Source organism: Cololabis saira, chromosome 2 (genome assembly GCF_033807715.1).
Source record: "Cololabis saira isolate AMF1-May2022 chromosome 2, fColSai1.1, whole genome shotgun sequence".
Taxonomy (NCBI): domain Eukaryota; kingdom Metazoa; phylum Chordata; class Actinopteri; order Beloniformes; family Belonidae; genus Cololabis; species Cololabis saira.
In genome coordinates, this window is record NC_084588.1 from 20243194 (window position 1) to 20265516 (window position 22323).

Genomic DNA, 22323 nt, shown 5'->3' on the forward strand with positions numbered 1-22323 from the left:
GATTCTCCCTCTTGACTTCAAAGCCAGGGAGTGCTCCAGTTCAAGGGTCAAAGGCTCAACTGTTGCCCAAATGCCCTCCAATTTCCTGTTTTGTCTGACTCCACGAGTCTTAAGGGAACGTGAAAATCGTGCTCTGCTGGAGCCAATGAGACAAAGAGCTTAATTTCAATCACCCCGACTCGTTGCCTTTAATCTTAGATCTTGTGAAACTTGCCAGCATTTACGTATTTATTTTAACCCTCGCAGTTTTATGGCTTATAACTGCTGGCTTCTCTTTCAGGCTATCCAAAGTTACACACTAAGCATGGAAAATGGAGCACAGCTCCAACTCCCTTATTTCATGTTGTCAGCATGAACCCTGTTTTGCCGCCACGGTAAACAAGGTCCTCGCCCTCCCACTCTTTTCTTTTTCTCGCCATCTTAAATTAGCAGTTGAGATAGAGATTCTCACATGAAGGGCATTATTTTAAGAAACGCCTCTACGCCGAGTTGAAATGAGCGCTCGGAACAACACATAAATCCAAATTCCTGCATATTTGCTCGTACAGGACTACAGAAGAAACACAAAAGAAACACAATGTACATCTGTAACTTTTTGTGCAGGGTGGGGGGGGGGGGGGGGGGTGTTACGTGCAAGTGAGTGGCCCCAGAATAAATTACACTGCTGCATGGTCCCTCTCAAAGCCCACATCTGGGATTGGCCCTGACAACTGGATGCTGTGCTGCTCTAATTTTGGTTACTTTGTTTATAACCCTATAATAGAGACAGTGTAGGACCACAGGGTAAGGATGAAGGAGGGCGAGACACAGGCAGAGAAAAAAAGCAGTCATTTTGCAAAAGCTCGAGGGGCTATTCATGTAAAAGTATAAAGCTGAATGAAAGGAACCACTTGGATACCTCTGTGTGTTATATTAAAGCAGACTTTGTTGTTGCTTTGCCATTTTTTCCTTCCATGAAACTGGATTCACACCATTACAGGGAATCTCCTCCAAACCGAAGGCTGCAGGTCGAAGCTTGTCGAGCTGGGTGAGCGTGGATGTAGCTGTAATGACAAATCTGTAATTATATTGGGAGCAGACCAAAGGCTTTTTCCAGCCCACTCACTCTCCTAAGAGCTCCAGCATAATCACTAAATTCACTTTGTCAACACTGGATACACAGAGTCTCTTAGTAGACCTGATAATAAACAGCATTTTGCCCGCAGGACAAGGCTCAGCTCACCGCATGGAAACGGAAGTTGCACCGAGAGGTTTAACATATCTTCAGTATTTAGGGATTAGGCTGTCATCTGTGTATTCATCTGGTAGCTCTAATATCTGCTTTTAAATATCGGAGCTGTTTCAAGAGCCAATGAAAAATGACTTACAGGTGTTATGGAGTGTTGCAGCCACTTAATTAATATTTCTGACATTGTTGGTCTACAGTGGATTTATTTTAAACTCTAAGCAAACAAGCTGCCAGCTGTTCTCTCAGACTGGCTCATCAATCAGGAGGCCGCAGTGCTGAGATTTAGCAAAAGTAATACGAATTTGGGAGGTTTGCGTGACTTACCGGATTAAACTAAAACATCTCTCTCTCTGCGAAGGACAAAAAAACCTCAAGACTGGAATCAGCAAGCGCTGATTAGCCCACCGCAACAAGCAGGCACCTCACATACGGAGGACCCAGGCCCCATGCAGGCGGGCCAGATTCCAGTCCAGGCCTGTGACGCTTTACTGCATGTCCTCCCCCGTCAAATGCTACTCCTGTTTCCTGTTTAAATACTGCCAACAAAGGCCACAAGAGCCACAAAAACTTGGGGGGAGAAAAAACTAAACCTCAAGACTGAATTGACTGGGAGCAATATCAAATCCAGCATATCATTTTTTTTTTTTTATCTCCGATTCCCTTGAAAAACAGGCAATCCTGGGTTTTCTGAGTGGCTTATTGCAGAATGTTTCCTCAGCATTAGATGAAACACCTGTAAATCAATTAAAACAAGAGTGCAGATATGTGATTTATTAAGTGTTTTAACAACTAGTTCTGGTTATTTTTTCAACAGATCTTTCGGGACATATTTCTCAAGCAACAATCACACGTGCAGCATTTTCAACACCTTGATGGATCCTGTTCGGGGTTAGAGCGGTGGAGCCAAACCCTGCAGACCTTACACCTTAGACAGGTCACCAGTTCATCGCAGGGACACACACGCGCTGCTTTTGCACACAAATCCAATTTATTTTCTTGCTTGCAACACAGGAGGGTGACTGTTCAGACATCTATGGATTCTACGGTATTTTTCCAAAACAAAACATTTGTTTGGCATTTTCATTAAATATCCCATCCGCTAGCTTCCCATCTCGTTAATACTTGGTAAAAAAAAAAGAAAAAGAAGTCTTCATACACAATCCTGGCTCTGTAAACTGGAAACAGAATAAAGATTCCTCCTGCCAACATCAGACATGGGAAGGGTTCACGCTTGTACACATGGAGTCGGTATAAGGGGTGCAGGCTTGGGGAAGTTAAAATGTTCCTCGGAGAGCACCTGAGGGAGGGAGGTCACTCTCAGGGTTTTCTGGATGTGTTTCAAATTTCAACCGATGCAACATCATCCAGATATCCCTTACCCTGCCTTTAAACTCCATTAAAATTACCAGTATATACATTTTTACTGAATGGGATACTTCAAAGCACATATTGATAGGAAACTACAAATAAATCATCTGATTTGTTTCATTGTGAGTTATCGGGAACAGACCAAAACATGGAGCAGGGAATGGCATTAAGGATTAAGTAATCCTTAAAATATAGTTTAAACATATTGAGATATCCTCATATATATATCCCTATATATATCCCTCATAGCGGGCCGTTCCTGGTTCCTGTGTCATGCCACTTTAACATATTTGGATAAACCTTAGAAGTTCATTAGCAGCTTCTGTCTGAAAGGGGGAAGGCCAGTTTTAGATCACCAATCAGCCTAACCTGCATGTTTTGAACTTTAAGAAGCGGACGGAGTACCCAGAGGAAGCAGCAACATTCAAGTACAAGGAGAACATGCAAACGCACTCAGAAAGGCCTCAGCGGATGAACCACGTCCATGCAACTGCTCAGCGGGTCAGTAAAAGCCTTAAAGACGACCAAATACTGACCTGTCCTCCTTCACCCGGCTTTAAATCAATGTCAAATTTCTTTTCTCAAACCTACCGTTCTCAATGGGGAGAAAAGTCAGACTCTATGAAGAGAACTTTAAAACCTGAGGTTTCCGTTTGAACCAAAGTTGAAGATGATTAACAGGAAGATGGGCTCAATGGAAGAAACACTCAAGACAATCACTGAAAGGAAGGGTTTATAATCGTCAATTCATATTTGTTTTGGGCTGTTTTTTTTCATTGTTTTTTTTGAAGGGGGGGGGGGGGGGGGTATTTCAGTTTCCTAATAACTGTGCACGGCTTTTTTCTCTCCAGAAACAATAATAATTCATTATAATTTAAACGTTTAAGATTCAATTACATGGTGATTATCTCTAATATTGGATTTGTTTCACAGACATTTCCAGTTGGCCTATAATTTTGAAACGGTAAAGTTTTCTTGAGAACCATTTAGTGTAGGGAATGAGATTGAACCCAAAATTTAAAGAAGACTGTTTTTGTGGACAAAATCACGTGGCAATTAAAAAAATCCTTGAAAAACTAGCCATCATAAAAAATGTCTCATTGAAGATTTTAATTGTGAAAATGTTTCCATTTTCTTAATAAAAATTCATGTACAGATTTGATAAGACCGTTGCTCAGACATAAAGTCTCAATGTTGTCTAAAAAAAGAAACAAGCCAAAAATGAGAACTTTGACAACAAAAAAAATTAAAATAATTAAATTAAATAATGGACAATCTAATCAGAAGAGGACAGTTTGGAGTATTTGTTTTGTTTTTCAGAACGTTTGTAACCCAAAGAGTTTCTAGGGGGGCAGTTGTCATATCATGACGCAAAAGCAAAGAGTCTTAAATCTCTTGATGAAGACAAATGATACTTGGACGGTGGTGACCAAACAGGGAACTCTTCATTTTATAATTTGGGGAGAAAATTGGATGACAGAAAAGAGCATAAAACAAATAAACGTGGAAAACAAGATTCCTCAGTATCTGATTGAGAATAACAAAATTTCATCCTGAATAATTTATGACTTCCTTGTCTTCTGTCGTACTAGATTCTGTGTACAAAAATACTGCTCCGTCTGCTCTGCAGCATCAGAATCTCTTCATCTGTCTGCGCTCTTGTCGCCTCTGCTTTTTCTCGTTCACTTCCTCTGGAGCTGAAGGGCTTTCTGCCATGAACCAGGGACCCAGAAAGTTCACCCACAGCAGGTGTAGGGCACGGGCCGGGGCCTAAAGCACACACGCACACAAACAGTCACGAGAAAAACATATGAGACATGAAAACAGCGGCTCCAATCCGACAACTTCTAGAAAAACTCTTACCAGCAACCAAAGATACCAGAAGTAAGAGGAGATCGTGCTGAGCACTTGCACTATGGCGGTGAGCAGGATGACATCCTTCAAGTGCCTAAAACCAGAACGCAAAGCGGAAAGATTATCACATGTGTCTGTGTACACTGAAGAACCCTCTTTACAGAGAGGTGAGCACATGTGTTCAGTTTTAGAGCTTGTGTGAAATAATGCTCTCGGCAGCCAAGTCTGCGGGTCGACTTCCAGCTGGATGGGCATTTTGCTGCGTGTCATTCCCTGGCTATCTTTACATGCATTTCCTGTCTATCTCCGCTGTGCTATCTATTAAAAGAAAATACCAAGAGATAATTGTAAATGTGAAGTTTTACAGCTGAAAATGCCTGGGCCTTATCCTTATTGATCAACTACTGTTTCAAACAATTATAAAAATACATATTTACCTAACAGTTGTACTCTTATCCCAAACTTGAGTTAAAAAAGAAAAGCCTAATACAAAGCTAAATTACATTTTTTTTCCTTTGCATTATATAAAACAGGCTCCCAACCTTTGTGAAAATGTATTTTGTGTTTCCAAGTTTCCAAGGCTTCACATCATCGTGTTCTCTTATAGTGTGTGCTGGATAAAGACGGTGGCTCTCTTCTCAATATGTTTTGACTATATTTTAAGGATTACTTACTCTGCCATTCCCTGCTCCATGTTTAGGTCTATCCCTCCATCCAAGAGACTTCCATCCTCAGCAAACACCGGCTTGGCCATGGCAGACATGGAGCGGTAGCTCCCAACGTAAACAGCAAGTGCAAACAGCAGCAGCAGCTGGGGTAGAGGAGGTTTTAACGGTGTGAAGGGAGCGGTGCATCATTTTACATGAGAGGTGTGAATACACGGATCGTTTCAAACACTCACCCATGTCCAAAATGTAGACGAACTGTAGAAAACCAAGAAATTTACAGCAGCATATATGGCCTGCAAGAAGAAAGATTGAAATGCAACTGGGTGCATGATAGTAACAGAGCTGCAACAGTCAATCGATTTATTGGAGCATTTTCTGAAAACTGGAAGATATTTAAAAGAAAAAAAAAAACATCAACCATCTTTGGAACAAAAAGGCTCCAGCTTCAAAAGCAGAAAGTCTTTCCCTTTTTCTTTGTCTAACAAAGATGTAGCACCCTGCTTCATTTCAGACCAATCATTGTGTGATTACACACCATTCATTCATCTATTTTCTCTACCGTCTTAGTCCTATACGGGGTCACGGGGGTCTGATGGTGTCTATCCCACCTCTTTACAGGTGAACGGCAGGGGTACACCGGACAGGTCGCCTGGTCATCATACTGAAATATGCAGAAGGATCTGAAGCCCTTTACTCACAGCACTTTCAAAAGGAGGACATTTGATACAATATTTCACCTCCCTGCGTTTGTGAGTGACACCGATGGAGGAACTCCCCCTTGGAAGGTAGCAGCAATTATTGAATGAATGACACTGGAAAAGGGCAGGAACCTAATTAGGGAGAGGGACATATCCTGTGGTACCAACTCGTCCGCAGACAGAGCTCACCTCCCCTTTGTTCTGAGTCTCCTGCGACCTCACAAGGCAGAACAGAGCCAGAGGGGCCTGCTGCTCTGTTTCTGTCTAATTGTCCACCATATTTTCCCTTGCATTTGAAATCAACTCAAATCAGTAATACTTTGTTTCTCCCTCCAGAATAGTCCCCAGAACAGAACCAGACTTCTTTATCAGTTCGTTCAGCTTTTTAACCCTCACAGCGCTGGCACTGGCAGTGTCTTTGTGACCTTTAGTGCGCTGTGAGGGTTAAAGTCACTGTGATGTTGCTCCCCCGACAGATGAGTGCAGGTGAGATTACACTCCACCAGCGGTCCGCCGCTTCTCTGTCTGTCATCCATCACTAGTACAGAGTCATCTGAGTGTTTCTGAGGATGACATGAGTCTGACTTGTGAAAAAGCAGCCATGAACTCTAGCACCCAGTCCATCTGCAAGTTTCGTGGTCATAGTTTCAGCTCTGGGTTTTTTTTTATTAATCAAAAGTAAAAAATAAAAAATTAAAAAAAAGGCATGTTGTTAATAATAAATGTGAATGGTGCATGTTGTAAATGATAAACAACATATAGCCGATTATGAAAACAGCACAGTTTCACATAAAGTGTCAGTGAAGTTTCACAAATTAACTGAGAATTTAATAATTTTTTTTTTTTTTTACCCCAATACACATATTTTTTTATGTCCCAACTTCCTTTCAAATAATATTCTTGTCGATTTCACCCTCTGGGTCTCTTTCTTGAAATTATAAATGAAATTTGGTTTTGTGAAAGATGGTTGATGAAGACAGAAATTAGGAAAAGGATAAAAGATCATTTCACTAGTTGTTTTACAGCCATTATTTGTAACAATACCACTCCTGACCACATGGATGCAGCATATCACACAAAAGTACATGTGCCCTCTACTGGCTTAAGACACAATGAACCAAGTGGTATTTTAATATTTACTGGTCCATCCTTACTCATTAACACAGATCTTTGTCAGATATTTACGCCCCAATGTGGTAACTCCATTTTTGAGTTCAACTAATTTAACTGCTACATCTTTTGACTCCCATGCATTTCCCAACAACTCAATCAACCTAATTGTTGGCAGTAACGTGCCAGCTCTTATTATTGAGCATTTTGTCCACAATACCAAAGTGACACTTAATAAAACAGAGTGGTAACAGCCTTCCCTAACTGGAACTAGAGCTTTCCTACACACACACACACTTGTAATTAAAAAAAGAGAGAGAATATCCTCTGCACATTTTTCAGGCCATGCATGCACTCATTTTGTTTATATTATGCTCTTTTTTATTGTAAGTGTGTTTCCTTTGGATACTCTCACTGCCTCACCACAATAAAAATCTTGTTTTCTGACAAAACTACTTGTAATATAAAACACTTTTTCTGTGTCTCACATTAGCTCCTAGGATGACTCTTGTGTAGAACTTGAGTGTCGCCTCATTCTCCTCGTAGATCTGCTTCTTTCCCTTCGTGCCAACTTTACCTTTGGGCTGTAGGGCAAAAAGACAGCGTAGCGTCAGCAACATCAAAAAATGAGTTTTGAAAAATATCAAATTATCAATAAAAGTTCAGCAAACTACAGAACAGGCATTTCAAACTATCAGAGGCCATACTCCATTACTCCTTTAGAGTATACTGATACAACTTCCCTCTGGTCTCCCTCTGAATCAGCCTCCTCCCGCATCCTATATATGATCCAATTTAATTTGCCAATTCTTCTTGTCGGTCAAAAAGAATTGGCAAATTAAATTGTAAATCCATAGACAAAATTAACTTATATGTGATCCAGACTAATACATTTATTTTTTTGTCCTTTAAATATCATGAAGCAGAGGAGAAAATGAAAAACGATTCTTATTTCAAGAATGTGACATGTCATATAATGTGTTGGGGTTTTTTTTAACTCGTGTTTGCTTTCTTGTCAATAAAAAAAGTTTTGAAGATATATTCTAAATATTTAGAGCATTCTTTTGGTTTTATGCACTGCTTGCTTAAAGGCAACATTACTGAAAAGAAACACTTTTTCTGTTCAAGATTGCATTTATTTCTGTGTTAAAGCAACTACCAAATGAAAAATACCAACTAAACACAACCCTGTCTCTTTGGAGTTGTGGTCGGTCACTGACCTGTTCGTTTTGGAGGGCACTGTGACACAGACCCTCCATCTTCATCTTAACTCCACATGACAATGGATTTACTGCACTTTGTGGCTCACACAAAGATGAAGCACTGCCTACAAAAAGGCAAAACATCCCACAGAAGGGAGCCACTAAAACTAACTGGTATGAATGGAGCTGTTACACTGTGTTTGAAGAGGGTGCTTTTGTACTATATGTATGTGGTAATCTGACCAAATTGTGTCACAGAAATGTTATTAAAACCTCAGAAAACTGTTTCAGCATTTTTTATTTTATTTTGGGGGGGGGGTCTCTTCTGAATGATGACATGAATGATGATAAATAACTGTTTAATGCCTGATTCTATCCTCGTCGTCGTTTCTCCAGCTTCCTCAAACAGTCAGAAATCATGTAGATCAGGTTAATTGGTGGTTCTAAAGTGTAAGTGTGTGTGATTGTCTATATGTGGCCCTGTGATGGACTGGGACATGTTCAGGTTTGCCCCTGTTGTTGACTCAGTAAAAGCTGGTCTAGACTCCAGCAGATTACTGCAAACCCTGAGCTGGGATAAGCGGGTATAGATGGTGGATGGATGCCTTTTAATGTATGTTTTTATAACTTCAGTGGTTTTGTGTGATCGACTTTCTTCAAGGGGCCAATAAATAAGCTGAATCTTTAGTTTTCTGTAATTCAAGCACATTAAAAGCCGCATAACACCATATCTGGATAAAGTTACTGTTCCAGGTGAGACGTAATGACAGTTCGCAGACTGCTCATTCATCGGTTTGCAGCAGCGTTAGTTAGAGTTCATGCAACAGTGAGTGAGTAGGGTTGCCAACTCCCTGAAAAATGAATAAGGGCCGGTCAACCCGATTGCCTTCACCTTTCCTGGCGTGGTGAATTTTTTTAGCCCCTTTTTTTGTGATTGAAACGATTTTTTAACTATTTGACTCGAAGCTGAATTGAATTAGATGCATATTTTTGAATGCCATAAACACGTGGAAAACAAATTATTAATCAGCAATTCACTTTAATACAAAATAACAAAATGAACTGAATAAAATAAGTATCTTTCTGAAACAGAAACCTGTCCTGCTTAACTTAAAATTGTATAAATTAAAAGAAAAAAAGCAGAACATCTATTCTGTAATAGTGCACATTTTTAGTGCAATAACAAAAGTGCAAACAGAAAGTCTGTAGAAAACGTATTTGTGCCTCAAAGGCCATGACTGTAGGCTACAGTTGTAGTAAAATAGAAGAAAATAACTTATGAACTCAACATCTCATTGGCATTTTATGAATATTTTCTGACTCTCACAGTAAAGGCTGATTTATAGTTCCGCGTTAAATCAACGCAGAGCATACGGCGTAGAGTACGCGGCGAAGGTGCGCGTCGCCGCGTACCCTACGGCGTATGCTCTGCGTCGATTTAACGCAGAACCATAATTCAGGCTTAAAACGGGACAAAGTGCGTCCCTTTTCAGCTCAATACGGGACGCGTACTTTAGTTTATAAATACGGGAGCATTCTGTTTCTCCAGGGCGGGTTGTCAGCCCTGTGAGTGAGTTTGTGTAGTTATTGGTGTCAGTCCTGCTGCAGCTGCAGTCTCTCCCATGGATGTATTATGTCTCTCCTCACCGCCATCGGCTGGTTCTGCTGCTGCTGATCTCTTCCTGGTCACGGACCCTAGTCTCGCCACCGCTTCTCCCCGCCAGGACGTCTCAGCATCAAAAACCAAGCTCTGGAGTCTCTCTGGGGGGAAATCTCTTGAAACACATCAGCACTCCGGCTGCAGCGGCAGGAGAAAACACTTCCGGCGCACACACACGTCACTATTGGTCCTGGAGGAAGTGACGCGCATGCGCGCAGCTCGTGACGGTGAAACCTGAACACGTGGCGCCATCTGCTGGTCGTCGTCATTTTCTACAATTATTGGAAAAATTGTGTTCAGAAATGCAATTGGTTTTACTGTAATGTGCACTTTTAAAGCTTTGGTGTTTGTACAAGACTCAATGTGTTCTTTTTTCTTTTGAGTGTGTGTGTGTTCAGATGAACTGATGATGAACTCTCAACCCTCATAGTCTCAGAGTAATCAATCACTGTGCAATAAGGCAAGGCAAAGCAAGTTTATTTGTATAGCACAATTCAACACAAGGTAATTCAAAGTGCTTTACATCAACATTAAAAGCGGCAAGACACAATTAGACAGTAAATAACAAATAAAATGAAATAAAATTATGAGAAAAGAAGGTAAAATAATAAAAAGCACAAGTTGCTGAAAACTAAGGGCAGTAGAGAACCGCAGGTACACATCTCATTCGCGGTTTTCAGAAAGTATTTAATTTAAGAGTACACTTAAATAACAAATAAAATGAAATAAAATTATAAGAAAAAAGGTAAAATAATAAAAAGCACAAGTTGTTAAAAAATAAGGGCAGTAGAGTACAGCCGGTAAGTATTTAGTTTAGGAGTAGCTTCAGTAAACAGTAATGTTTTTAGGCCTGATTTAAAGGAGCTGACAGTTGGAGCAGACCTCAGGTCTACAGGAAGTTTGTTCCACCGGGGAGGAGCAGAATAACTGAACGCTGCCTCACCTTGCTTGGTTCTGGTACTTGGGACACACAACCAACCAGATCCAGATGAAACTCAGGGGTCTGGGAGCTTCATAGGAACTAACAGATCAAGCAATAATAATAATAATAATAATAATAATAATAATAATAATAATAATAATAATAATAATAATAATAATAATAATAATAATAATAATAATAATAATAATAATAATAATAATAATAATAATAATAATAATAATAATAATAATAACCACAATCATATGCTGTAACAATGCACCTACCAATAGCCCTGTGTACCTCATACTGCTGCACCTTTCACTTTTTTTTAAACGTATATATGTTAATAAGAGCTGTCATATGTTTATTTACTGTACAGTGAGCGAAAATAACCAAGTCAAATTCCCTATCTTGTTTGACCTGACTTGGTCAATAAACCGGACTCTGATTCTGATTCTGATCCGTGTAAAATTGCAAATGTTGCCTGCCTGGTCCATTAAACTCATGATACAAAAATGATGTAAGAGCCCAAGGAGAGTTTTATATTATTTTTTCAGTCTATAAAAGTGGCATATACTAAATAATGATTAATTACAAGCAGGGATGTGGATTAAGATGTGGAGAAAGAACACTTAGTTAAAACAAAAGACCTACGTCTTTGGAGGTGCGCTATGCATACTATTGTGAAAGGATTCAGGTAATTGGTGCCTAAAAAAAAAAAAAAAAAAGTCAACGCCCAGAAACAACTGGTGGATGTATGTGACCATACCCTGAAAAAACTCGCCTATTGTTTCAGCCCAAAATCTGACCAAAAATCCAACATGTTCTCAGTAAAAGGTGCAACAGCCAACATTTGAAACAATTCAACTTGACTTTTCCAGTGAGAACAGACAATATTGTTTTTTTTTGCTAACAGCAACAGTCAGTATCCTCAATTCCCAAAAGATGAAAGGAGAAGAAAGAAAGAAAGAAAGAAAGAAAGAAAGAAAGAAAGAAAGAAAGAAAGAAAGAAAGAAAGAAAGAAAGAAAGAAAGAAAGAAAGAAAGAAAGAAAGAAAGAAAGAAAGAAAGAAAGAAAGAAAGAAAGAAAGAAAGAAAGAAAGAAAGAGGGTTATACCACAATGGCCTAATAGCCACTCTCTCTGTGTTTTTTGAGGCTGTGGTTGGTTTGAAATTCTAGACCCAGTGAAGTTGCTCAGTGGATACTAAAAATTATTTCCTTTGTAGTTTTGTAAATGAAAGGTTTAAAAACAAGAGAGAGCAGAAATATTTAAAATGTAACTCTTTGTTACCTTCCAGAAAACTAAATTGGTCCAGGTTCATAAATATAGTACATGTAAAAAATATATTTTGTATTGACATCAGAATGTATAGTAGTTGAAATATTAACATAAAATCATTGTTGTGCTCCTCCTGTTGATATTATTCTTGATAACATAATTGCATTCTTGATATACATAAAACAAATTGAGGACCATATGTCACAAGTGGTGGACATATGAATTCATGTCATGTCAGTGTGGATTTAAAGAAAACACAGTGGGGAAGAGTTTCTATATCTTAGAAGGAGTTATATCAAGTTGGAGCTTTTTAAAACAACACTTTTTGGCTTGTGCTGTACTTTGTCAGGAATTGAATATCGAGAAAGATAAAAAAATGTTTTTTGTCACAACACGATATGCAGTTATTTTCCATCTCCTCTTTGCCAATAGAAATGCCTATTTTTTCACAAGTGATTGCAGAGAATATAAATAAACCCCTATAATGGGGTACTGGGGACCACATCAGATACCCTAGTCTCCAAGGGGGAAATCAAGGAGCAGCAAAAATCTTCAATATATACCAATTTACAAACTATGTAATCAGATACCGAAACAAAAAGCAAATAAATCCCACCAATGAAACATTTTTGCTTTCATTTATTATTGTATGTGTCGTATAGGCTGAATTAATGAATGACTATTTATGGTACCAAATGAAATTAATTTCTTAACTTTAACAGCCAGTGCTAACGGTCGAGCAACTTAAAAATCCGTGTTTTAGTTAAACAGGAATTAATTTGTAATAAATAGCTAAATACATGGGTGCAGATCCCGGGGGGGACGGGGGGGACATGTCCCCCCCAATTTCTGAAAAACATGAAATGTCCCCCCCAATAAAAATACCCTAAATTATTCAAAATTGAACAAATGTATTTTCAGACTTAAAGGTTGAATATGTAGAATATTTATTAAAAATATATTTCTAAAAAAATAATACATCCATGGTGCGTTTTGAGGTGTACAGAATGAAAGTATTGCTACTCCATAATTTTTTTTTTAGTCTGAATTAATATTTTTTAAATTATTTGACGGGCTTGACAATTACTTTTTGCCAACGTTCTGTGTTTATTGTGCTCTTAGCAATGAGTCCTTTTTTTTTTTAGAACTGTTTATCACCGTAACTGTGTTAAAACATGATCAGTTAGTTTAAACAACTTGTTTAGGGCTCCATATTTCATCCATATATCAATTGATCGTGCATAAAGTAGTCCCATAGGATAAAAGGAAGATGGTGAGAAGAATTTGAGATGAGTAGACACTACATGCCCAAAACCCTTAAAATTATGATTTACAAATATAACAGTTAAGTAAGCAGTGACACACACTGTTGGCTGTTTAGGACAAATAAACAAGAAAGGTAAGCACAATAAATGATTCCCTGTGCAGTATTTTTTGGCGAGCCTTTACCAATTTATGGTATGGTATGAGTTGGATATTGGCAAAAAATTTAAAATTAAAATCAATCCTGACATCGGATCTGCACCCCTGGCTAAATACATTCACTGATTAAAACAAAAAGCCGCTGCTGTAGTTTTAAGTGGAGTTTTGAAGCGCCTCCAGTTTGGCGCTCCCCGGCCACCGTAGCTGCAGCGGAGCCGCTTCCAAACAACAACATGGCTCATCATGGGATCGTGATGTTAGCACAGAGTCGACAAGCCTCATCCTTAGTCTAATGTTTGTTCAGAGAGGTGGCAGGTCTCACTCTTGAACCGGCCGCTCATACTCTACCATGGATTATCTGCTCCAGGTGAAAATCGGCGCTCTGGTGGGTTTATTGCTGCTAACTCTCCTTTTTGGATTCATCCCTGCTCGAGTCAGATGGTTCAGAGACACAAACGGGACAGGTCGGTGCACTTTATACTTTCACACAGTGGCAAACACCTTTCTATTTAATATCATAGTTTGGCTTTTTACAATATTCGTATTTATAAAGAGAAGTGGTTTAAATAAATGGTGTTCGACCTCCCCCGAACAATGTTGGCGTCTTACAAGTTACCATGTCATGTTTTTGTGATTAGATTATCTGTATTTCAGCTGAACTAATGCCCAACTACAAAGAGGAAGTCGGTGATTTATTTTTAGCTTCCCTAATTCTTCTATCTTATATTTCCTTTTGCAGATAAAGAAAACCTTTAATTGTCAAATGTTTGACTGAAGTTTTATGTAAAGACTCCACTTAGGATAAACTAATTAACAGTATTTGAATAAAAGGTTTTATCCTGCTGTATGCGTATGTGGATCACGTGGTTTCGCTGCTGATAGTGTTGTAAAGACATTAACTGTTTCTGATTTTATCAGTATTTACTGAGAAACTATTAACAGTGACGGAGATGATGGAGTTGAGATAAAGTAAATAACAGGATTGGCTTCAGACTTTTATGATTGATTTAGGTTAGATTAGATTATCCTTTATTTCTCCCTCAATGGGGAAACTCACTTAAACAACACTGTGGCTATCATATCCTCAGCTAGTGCTGGGCGGTATACCGGTTCATACCGAATACCGGTGTTTATTTTTCTCATGATATGAATTTTTCATATACCGTAATACCGGTGAGTATGTACAGTAGCGTACACAACGTTGGGAACGGCGGAACGTAGCGCCGCTGGACACGGTAACCGAAATTGTTCGTCCGAAAATGGCAAAAAAACACTTTCGGAGTTCGGTGGAATAAGTGGGGAAAAAACCGAACAATTAATAACGGCGTTGTAATATAAGGAAATAGACTGGCCGCTCCCGTACCGGTTGCAACAAACATAAATCGTTGGCCAACCAAAAAGTAACCACATAAGAATTTTACCTAACATTCACCAGGAGGTGGAACGAAAACAACATAATGTTGGAAATTTAAAAATGTTCAGTTTTTTTATGTTCAATAAATATTTTCTACCTTGTAATTTTGTAAAATATTTTTTTCTTTGAAAAGCATGCCTAAATCAAATCAAATTGATTTGATTTGACAGTAAAATAGGCCATTCTAAGACAATTTACTGCAGCAATTCCTTTCCAAATCATTAGAAAATGTGGTTAACACCCAGTTGTGCATGAAAAAAAAAATACAGTGAAACCGATATAATTTTGAAAAATACCGTGATATAAATTTTTGGTCATACCGCCCAGCACTCAGCGCCATCATATGTCATATTTTTGTAACATATATTTGACAGTCTTGCAGGTGTCAGGTGCTTATTACTAGTAGTGATCAGCCCCGGCAGGAGTCACCTGATGGGGATGAAGCCTGAAACCCAAAGCCCCATAACACGTGGTCACACTCACTTAATTCAAAGAGGCAAAGCAGGATTGTCTTAAATAGAAGTGAAAGTATCATTTCTCTCAATCACATCCCTGTGCTGAGTCATCCTGACCTCAGTGCTGACAGTCATGAAATATAATATCAAGGTCCAACGGGCGACTTAATTTGGGAGGAAACACCTGTAGTGTAGTTTGGTTTTTTTATGAATACATCCCTATTATGAAACATAAGACACTCCTTTATTAAGTTTACTTAAGTTCTTGTTGTCCTTCATTAACCAACAAGACTAAATGAAATCTACTAAAACAAGAGTAGTTTAACAGAGGAAAGGCCAGCACAACAGCAATACATGACTCTGAATATTTCCATCTAACTCTTACTGTGAGCCACATGTTCCCTTAGCATTTCTGATTCCATTTTTCACCTTAAGAAAGAGTAGACAGTTAGAAAGACATCAGGTCAAACTACAGTCACAGTTTCATTGTAGATTTGTTTTTCTGAGAAATGGATGAAGTGTAACCCAGAAGTTCACGGATGTTTTATCTCTTTATTTTGAAGAAATCCACCGCACAGTTCTGAGTTTGATCAGCTGTTTTGCCGGCGGCGTCTTCTTGGCAGCATGTTGGCTCGACATCATTCCAGATTACCTGTCAGACATCACAGCAGAGCTGGGCGCCCGGCAGGTGGAGGTACGTTCAAGTACAGCCTGGTTTGACAAAACTGGGAGGGATCAATGATTTCTGAGTATTCCTTATTTGTTTATCAGTTATCTTCGTTAAAACTGCTGACAAATGATGGTTTTGTTGAAGAATTTCAGATCATGAGTTTTTTCGTCAGAAATGTTATGTCTCTTAAATGTTTTTCATAGTCTGATGCTCTAATAATCTCATCCCTATTTGTTGTATATTCATAGTTTACTTAAAGATTAAGGCAGTAGTTTTAGTTTTCTGTAGCTGTTCTGATTCTCACACTGAATCGTGTTAAACAGACCAGCTTTCCTCTTCCGGAGTTCATCATCGCTGCTGGGTTTTTCACCGTCCTCATACTGGAGAAAATGGTCCTGAATTTCCGGGAGATGAGAGCGGGTCACGAGGAGACGGCACCGCTTTTATCAGATGGAAGAAACGGACATGGACACGGACACGGACACGAAGCTGCTGCGAGCCCAGACCTGGAGAGCAGCGGTCACCACGTCCACGTCGACTTCCAGGCTCACTCCCCCTTTCGCTCCTTCATGCTCTTCCTCTCACTCTCGCTCCATTCGGTGTTTGAGGGTCTTGCTATCGGGCTTCAAAACACTGACTCAAAGGTGAGAAGAAATGTTAAATTCACTCTGTGCATTTGTTGTTTTCTCAATTTATTTGTCCCCTTGCACTATGAAAGAAAAATAAACCTTTTTCAGGTTACATCTTAAACCTCATTATGTCCTAATTTTGGTTTTAAACTGTTGTTTAGATGGGATTGGGATTATCAATCAACCAATCACTCAATCAATCAACTTTATTTCTATAACACTTATCACAGATAAAAATCACAAAGTGCTTTACAATAAAAAGCAGAGCAGGATAAAAGAAGAAGTATAAAACAAACAGGGGTTAGGAACAAAAAAAGGAAATAAAAAGCAAAATAAAACCAAGTTTAAAAAATGGCAAAATCAAGGTTATTCAGTCAACTAAGAGCTTGTCCAAATAAAAGGGTCTTCAGTTGTCTTTGGAAAGAGTCAGCACTGTTGGTCAGGCGCATTGAGAGAGGAAAAGTGCATAGTCGAGGGGCGAGGGACTGAAAAGCATGATCTCCTCTTGTCTTACACTGGGATCTTGGGACAGATATTACCTTTTTGTTCTGATGACCTGAGTGAGCAAGCTGGGGCATAAACAGTTAAAAGATCATAAACATATTTTGGGGCTTGGCCATGAAAAGTTCTAAAAGTCAGTACAAGAATTTTAAAATCAATTTGTTGCTTTACTGGCAGCCAATGTAAACAAGATAAAATCGGGGGGATTTGGTTCCATCTATGAGCACAAGTAAAAGCCTGTTTTGAAATGTTCTTTAGATGATAAAAGCTATTTTTGACATAGCTCTTGAGTGTTTATCCGAAGAAAGAGATGACTCAAGCAACACCCCCAGGGCCCTGATGCTCGACTGGACAGGGGGGCCCAGGGCCCGGGGGTGTTGCTGGATCAGTTGAACCTTTTCATCAGGGGCAAAGATCAGGGATTCCGTTTTGGAAGCATTTAGCCGAAGATAGTTGTTTGTTAAGCATTTTTCGATGGAGTCTACACAATTTAATAATAAATCAGCTTTCACCCCAATCTCCGACTCATGAAAGGAACAGTATAGCTGGATTTCATCAGCATAAAAGTGGTAAGATGCATTGCCAAAAAGGCTTATAAGCCTTCCAAGGGGGAACAAATATAATAAGAACAAAATTGGTCCCAGCACTGGGCCCTGAGGAATACCACAAGAAAGCGTTTTAGAATCCGACTGATAATTGTTTGCCAGGACACTAAATGTTCTGCCATTGAAATAAGAACTACTCTAGCACTGTTCCAGATATCCCAAAGTCATTTTGCAGACGCTGGATCATGATTACACGATCAACTGTATCAAAAGCAGCTGTCAAGTCCAGCAACACTAAAACTGTATACTGACCAGAGTCAGTATACATTAGAGACTTTCAGAAGAGCCGTTTCAGTTGAATGTCTTTTCCGAAAACTGGACTGAAGTGCATGAAATAAATTATTCTCTATTGTAGTATTTTAGACATAAAAGAAAGTTTTGATATAGGTCTAAAACTGTTTGGGTCAGAATGATCGAGAGAGGGTTGTTTTAAAATGGGGCTCACAATTGCCTGATTTAAAGAGCTGGAGACAACGCCGGACTGCAGAGAGAGGTTTGTTATTTTGACCAAATAAGGACCAATTTAATCAAGCACTTTTGAAAATAAAGATGTAGGAACTACAACTAAGAAAGAGGAAGAAAGTTTGCTCTTTTTTTTTACCAGGGTCTGAATGTCTTCAAAAGTATTGAGTGAAAAGGAAGAACAGTTATTAAATGGTGGGGATGTGATCCTGGGCTGGATGTCATCACATGGATGGATGTTTTCCCTCAGGTTATAAACCTTATTTACAAACTATAAGGTTATATTCACTGCATGCCTTTGTGATCATAGAAAGTTTCAGTTTGGAGCTTCTGAACGCCATGAGAGGAAATGAATCAGCATGTCATGTGAGTCGGATCTTCTAATCATGAGACAGCCTACGGACTCTCAGCATACTATCAGTGCTGCCTCAGGACTGCACGTGTGTGGCTTTTCTGTGTATTTAGATGATTATTTACTATAGTGAAAACCAATATACATCAAATTAAAAAAAATTGTGTCTATACGCTGTATTTAATTGGATACATTTTTTAAAAAGATTTAAGTTCTATGTTCACGGAAGGCAAAAGGCATGAAATATATATTACCGTACATAAAAAAAAAAAAAAAAAAGATGTCAGAGTGTAGTAAAATACATTCAAAAACAACATATCATAAACTGGAACCCAGAAGTTATAGCCTTTGTCAAAAATGATAAAGCAAGGCTGAAGGCCAATTTTTAATGGTCACTTTGTTCAGAGCCTCAGGCGATGCTGCATAAACCACAGCAAGAACAATAACTATAAAAATAACTATTTAAAAATCATTCCAGTTCAAATGGATGGCAGAGTCCACACTCTGTGAACATCACGACAATAATAGAGCCAGACAACATCACTGGCACCACTTTTGGAACCATTTGATAAACAAAAACAGAAAAAAAGGGTAAAAATACAGCTGGAATCACAAACTCTGAGTTGCTGAAGGATGGACAGATCCAAGGCTGTGCTTCACAATGTTTTCCCATCAACATTCATTTTATCATTTGAAGCAATAGATGAAAGCTAAATTGTCTAACAGAGTTTAATATTGTTGTGTTTACAGACTGCCTCTTTCATATGAGCTAATTGGGGCTTTGGGAGTTATTCATTGTTTAAAAGTAACCCAGTGTTGTAGGTTTCCACTTATTAAATGTTGAATCACAATGATTTCATGCTACAAATCTCAACACATCCTTCAACAGTCAGACGAGCAGTATTTGGTGCTGATGGCGTGTCTGAGGTTTTTTAATGTCATATTCAATGATTGAAGCAGTGGTCCTCAACCTTCTTTCAGTGATGTTCCCCCTGTGAAATATTTTTTCAGTAAAGGACCCCCTAACCAGCGCAAAGCACTTTTGGTTGTAAAAAAAAAAGACTTAAAACAGAGCACTGTGCCATCAGTAACTGATTTATTAAACATAAAAATATTGCTGCTACGCTTCAACCACGACTCCATCGTTGGTCCAAGTGATTGACAGGTGAAGCCAGGTGATTGACAGGTTAGGTGGAACCATCCTGGTGTGGGGGAAACTCTGCGGCTTTAGGATAATAAGTTGAATAGCCTACTCCTGAAGATAAAATTCATTTTATGAATTTAGACTTATATTTTCCTCCAATTATTTATAAAATACTTATTTTAAAGGATTTTTGCATGGATGTTACTTTTTAAATATATGTATATTTTAAAATCTCACGTACCCCCTGGAGTGCCTTCACGTACCCCCAGGGGTACGCGTACCCCCATTTGAGAACCACTGATTTACAGGGTGTCATGAGCTCTTCTTGTTGTGTATATAAATGAAATTTGTACTGAAAAGAATATTTCTTGTACCAGGGTGGTAGATTCTCCTGACTCTTCTCGTCTTTGCCCGGCTTTCTTTTTCATTATCTGTGCAACACACCGTAGCAGAAGGTTATCAAAACCCGCTCTGGGACCTGCAGCACTGTTCACACAACGTTTATCGTGCAGGACTTTGCAGCTCACATTGCTGACGGCCACAGTCATAGTTCTGGGTTATGAACAAGCCTTTAAAAACAAATGTGATCCTGTTATGTAAATCACTGTAAGACTTCTGAAAATCATTGTCAGGGAACACTGGTAACTTGAACATCTACACAGTCATCATTAATGCCTCTCAGGCCGCTGTCAAGATGGTATCTCTGTCTGGAAAGATCCCACTTATATCAGCGAGACAGTAGAAGAAAAGAAAAGGTCTGCATGTATTACAATGTGAGTCAGTAGTAACCAAAGTCATCATTGTATTAAGGATCAAATTTAAAAGGAGAAGACTGTTCCCAACAATCAGGGAAAGTTCTCAGTTCCAACTTTTTACATGTTCCCTTTTTAGTATTTTCAAAAAGTAATTACTCTCTGCAGCAGATCTGGTGATCTATATTGTCTTTGACAGTGTAAAGACTTAGAAATAACCAGAAGGCCTCTTTATGTTTTGCAGGTGCTGGAGATCTGCATTGCGATTCTTGTCCACAAGAGCATCATCGTGTTCAGCCTGTCAGTGAAGCTGGTCCAGAGTGCAGTTCATCCACTGTGGGTAGCTGTGTACATCGGCGTGTTCGCCATGATGTCACCTTTAGGTATCGCCGTCGGCATCAGTGTGATGGAGGCGGATCTGGCATCTGGAGCTCTAATTCAGGCCATCCTGGAGGGTTTGGCTGCGGGGACATTTGTTTACATCACCTTCATGGAGATCCTCCCGCACGAGCTCAACTCTGCTGGGAAGCAGCTTCTCAAAGTGCTTTTCATCCTGCTGGGCTTCACCATCATGGCAGCACTGACATTTTTGGGGTGAGACTGTCAGGAGAACGGACTTTTGGCCATCTACTGACGTTTTCATAAGTTTCTTTGCCACTTTAGTCCTGAATCCTGAATCCATCTTTGTTGTGCACAAAGACACGGATTATTCGATGCACTGGTACATCAAATTCTGGATATTTTAAGTCAAATGGATGTTTTTTCTTTCAGTATACTTTTAAAAGATTTAATTGTGGAAGAGCCCAGACGATATTTTGTACATGTAGTTTTAAAACATTCATTTTACTTAACGATTTTACCGAAGAGAAATACAGGACCATGTATCCTCATGTATAACTGACCTTGTTTTGAAACATGCTTTGGGCCTGCACATCAGAACATTGTTGGAAACAAAGGGCACTGTTGCAATTATGTGCTGCTTTCTCATAAATGAATCAACTCAGTGTATCAGATTATACTCAGTTTGCCTTGCAACATTCACAGGTCCTTGTTTCCAAATAGCACTAAATGTGCCTTTACCTGTTTTATATTTTTGAATTTCACACTGTTTGTTCTTTGGGTTCAGCTGGGTGGTAAGTGTTTGTAAACTGCTGGTGACAGTCAGTAAGTATTGATATTCCACTGCTTTTGGTAAGGTTTTAAATTTAGATTTTCACGTTATCCGGTAATTCACTGGTGTAGACTATCGGTCATCGTGGTGAGTCTCATGCCAGGTCTTCAAGAATCAAAAAGATAAATAAAAAGAGGAAGTCCAGTTGCCCTGTTGATAGAATTTGCCAAGTAAACAGGCTTAAATAGAAACTGATTGACTTCCTGTTTACATTTTGGACAAATGCAGGAGCTTTAAGTATTAGCACCATGAAAAAAAATAATATTACATGAAGCGAAAGCTTAAACAATTTTTTTAAACTTATGATGGCACACAACATTTAAAACGTCAGTTTTTTTTATTTTAAACATGAGTGAGACCTTTATTTTCATACGTGCACTCAAAACCTGTTCCGACATAAAGTTATACCAGGCACATTTGTGAGTCAGCTTGCTTACAATCAAAGGGATCTATTGCGTCTATAAATGCATTTATGGCAGTAGGTTATTACGTTTCCTGTTTTAGTCAGGGGTTGATCAGATCATAAGCTCCAATAATGGCTGTTTTCCAAAAAAAGTTACTGATTCAATTCAATTCAATTCAATTCAATTTTATTTATATAGCGTCTAATACAACAGAGTTGTCTCTAGACGCTTTACAGAGACCCATACCCAGAACATGACCCCCGAGCAGATATTACATAAACAATGGCAGGTAAAAAACTCCCCTAGTGGGAGAAAAACCTTGCCATGTAGATGCCATGTCTACTGTGGTGTGC

The 22323-nt window shown here is 38.9% G+C and overlaps 2 protein-coding genes across 2 annotated transcripts; one reads left to right on the forward strand and one right to left on the reverse strand.

Moving 5' to 3' along the window:
- Positions 1-3390: 3390 nt before the first annotated feature.
- tmem208 (transmembrane protein 208) lies at positions 3391-9960 on the reverse strand. The gene is made up of 6 exons (XM_061709447.1): positions 9776-9960; positions 7415-7510; positions 5352-5411; positions 5125-5261; positions 4460-4544; positions 3391-4366 (listed from the first exon to the last, which is right to left on the reverse strand). Exons 1-6 carry the CDS (start codon positions 9779-9781, stop codon positions 4229-4231), a joined length of 522 nt encoding a protein of 173 aa, XP_061565431.1. The 5' UTR covers positions 9782-9960; the 3' UTR covers positions 3391-4228.
- Positions 9961-13626: 3666 nt separating this feature from the next.
- Positions 13627-22127, forward strand: slc39a1 (solute carrier family 39 member 1). The gene is made up of 4 exons (XM_061709458.1): positions 13627-13875; positions 15844-15974; positions 16274-16594; positions 20640-22127. The coding sequence occupies exons 1-4, from the start codon at positions 13761-13763 to the stop codon at positions 20991-20993; spliced, it is 921 nt and encodes a 306-aa protein (XP_061565442.1). The 5' UTR covers positions 13627-13760; the 3' UTR covers positions 20994-22127.
- The last annotated feature ends 196 nt before the right edge of the window (positions 22128-22323 follow it).

Bases quoted from the DNA above. Each gene is read 5' to 3' on its own strand.
- tmem208 (XM_061709447.1), bottom strand. The intron at 5,412-7,414 runs GTGAGACACAGA...TTCTTCTTGCAG, and splicing joins GAGTCATCCTAGGAGCTAAT to GCCATATATGCTGCTGTAAA. The intron at 4,367-4,459 runs GTAAGAGTTTTT...TGTGTGCTTTAG, and splicing joins TCTGGTATCTTTGGTTGCTG to GCCCCGGCCCGTGCCCTACA.
- slc39a1 (XM_061709458.1), top strand. From the start codon at position 13,761: ATGGATTATCTGCTCCAGGTGAAAATCGGCGCTCTGGTGGGTTTATTG. The intron at 15,975-16,273 runs GTACGTTCAAGT...CGTGTTAAACAG, and splicing joins TGGGCGCCCGGCAGGTGGAG to ACCAGCTTTCCTCTTCCGGA. The intron at 16,595-20,639 runs GTGAGAAGAAAT...TATGTTTTGCAG, and splicing joins TTCAAAACACTGACTCAAAG to GTGCTGGAGATCTGCATTGC.